Source organism: Sinocyclocheilus anshuiensis, unplaced genomic scaffold, assembly GCF_001515605.1.
Source record: "Sinocyclocheilus anshuiensis isolate Anshui unplaced genomic scaffold, SAMN03320099.WGS_v1.1 scaffold902, whole genome shotgun sequence".
Classification (NCBI taxonomy): Eukaryota; Metazoa; Chordata; class Actinopteri; order Cypriniformes; family Cyprinidae; genus Sinocyclocheilus; species Sinocyclocheilus anshuiensis.
Genome location: NW_015537974.1, coordinates 931,147 through 932,064, shown reverse-complemented (window position 1 = coordinate 932,064; position 918 = coordinate 931,147). Strand labels below are relative to the sequence as shown.

The following is a 918-nucleotide window of genomic DNA, read 5'->3' as shown; positions in this document are numbered from 1 at the left end:
TGTTTTTTTTTTTTTATTACCATATATCTTATATTTACCATTTATTGTGCTGTGTCATGTTTTAAACCATACATTCCTAACTAACCGTAGAATGTTAAAATCTTAGGTGACACACTGTTCATTGTCCAATCATTCTCTTTGTGTGTGTGTGTGTGTGTGTGTGTGTGTGTGTGTGTGTGTGTGTGTTAGTGTGCGTGTGTGTGTGTTAATATCTCAGAACCATGAATTGCAAAAAACAATCTTACTGGACATTGCGAAGAAAAGCCAAGGCTAAGGTGGACAAACAACTCCAGTCAATGGAAGCATTATCACCATCATCATGGAGGGAGGAGTATGGTGGCATGCACAGTGACACAAGCAGCACCGCTGATGACAACAATGACTTTATGGATGGTTTGTCCCATATCGATGAGCCTGAGGGGAGAAGTGGATGGGGCCTCAGCCTAACAAGCCCACAGCCCATATGTGATCACTACTCCTCCATACTCAATTTCAACTTCTAAATGTTTAAAGTGGTGTAAATTCACATTTTTATTTCAACAGCAAACACACGCAAAATAAAAAAGAGCTGAAAAATAAGCCAGGAATACAGAAATAGTCAAGCTGAGGTCTAAATAATACATATGTACTAACAATAAAACATAAACACTCCTAAAAATGAAAGGTTCTTTATATCGATGGTTCCATGAAGAACCTTTAACATCTATGGAAACCATTCCATTGCACAAAAGGTTCTTTATATTATTTTAAAAATTTCACACTTAGAAAAAAGTTTTTTTTTTTTTTTTGGTTCTTCTATTGCATCGCTACAAAACCCACCTTTTAGAACCTTTATTTTTAAGAGTGTAATAATAATTCTTTAAAAGTAAAATTGTATAAAAATTTGATTGTATACCCAAACAACCCCACTGACCCCCA

General features: G+C 35.4%; 1 protein-coding gene across 2 annotated transcripts in view; it reads left to right on the top strand.

Moving 5' to 3' along the window:
- The window catches only part of LOC107672055 (glutathione S-transferase kappa 1-like), a 6,890-nt gene extending 6,196 nt beyond the window's left edge, over nucleotides 1–694 (top strand). For both annotated transcript variants that reach the window (XM_016465157.1, XM_016465149.1), the window contains exon 5: nucleotides 420–694. In XM_016465157.1, coding sequence (XP_016320643.1) covers nucleotides 420–469 — 50 coding nt within the window. In that variant the 3' untranslated portion in view covers nucleotides 470–694. The remainder of the gene's footprint in view (nucleotides 1–419) is intronic.
- The last annotated feature ends 224 nt before the right edge of the window (nucleotides 695–918 follow it).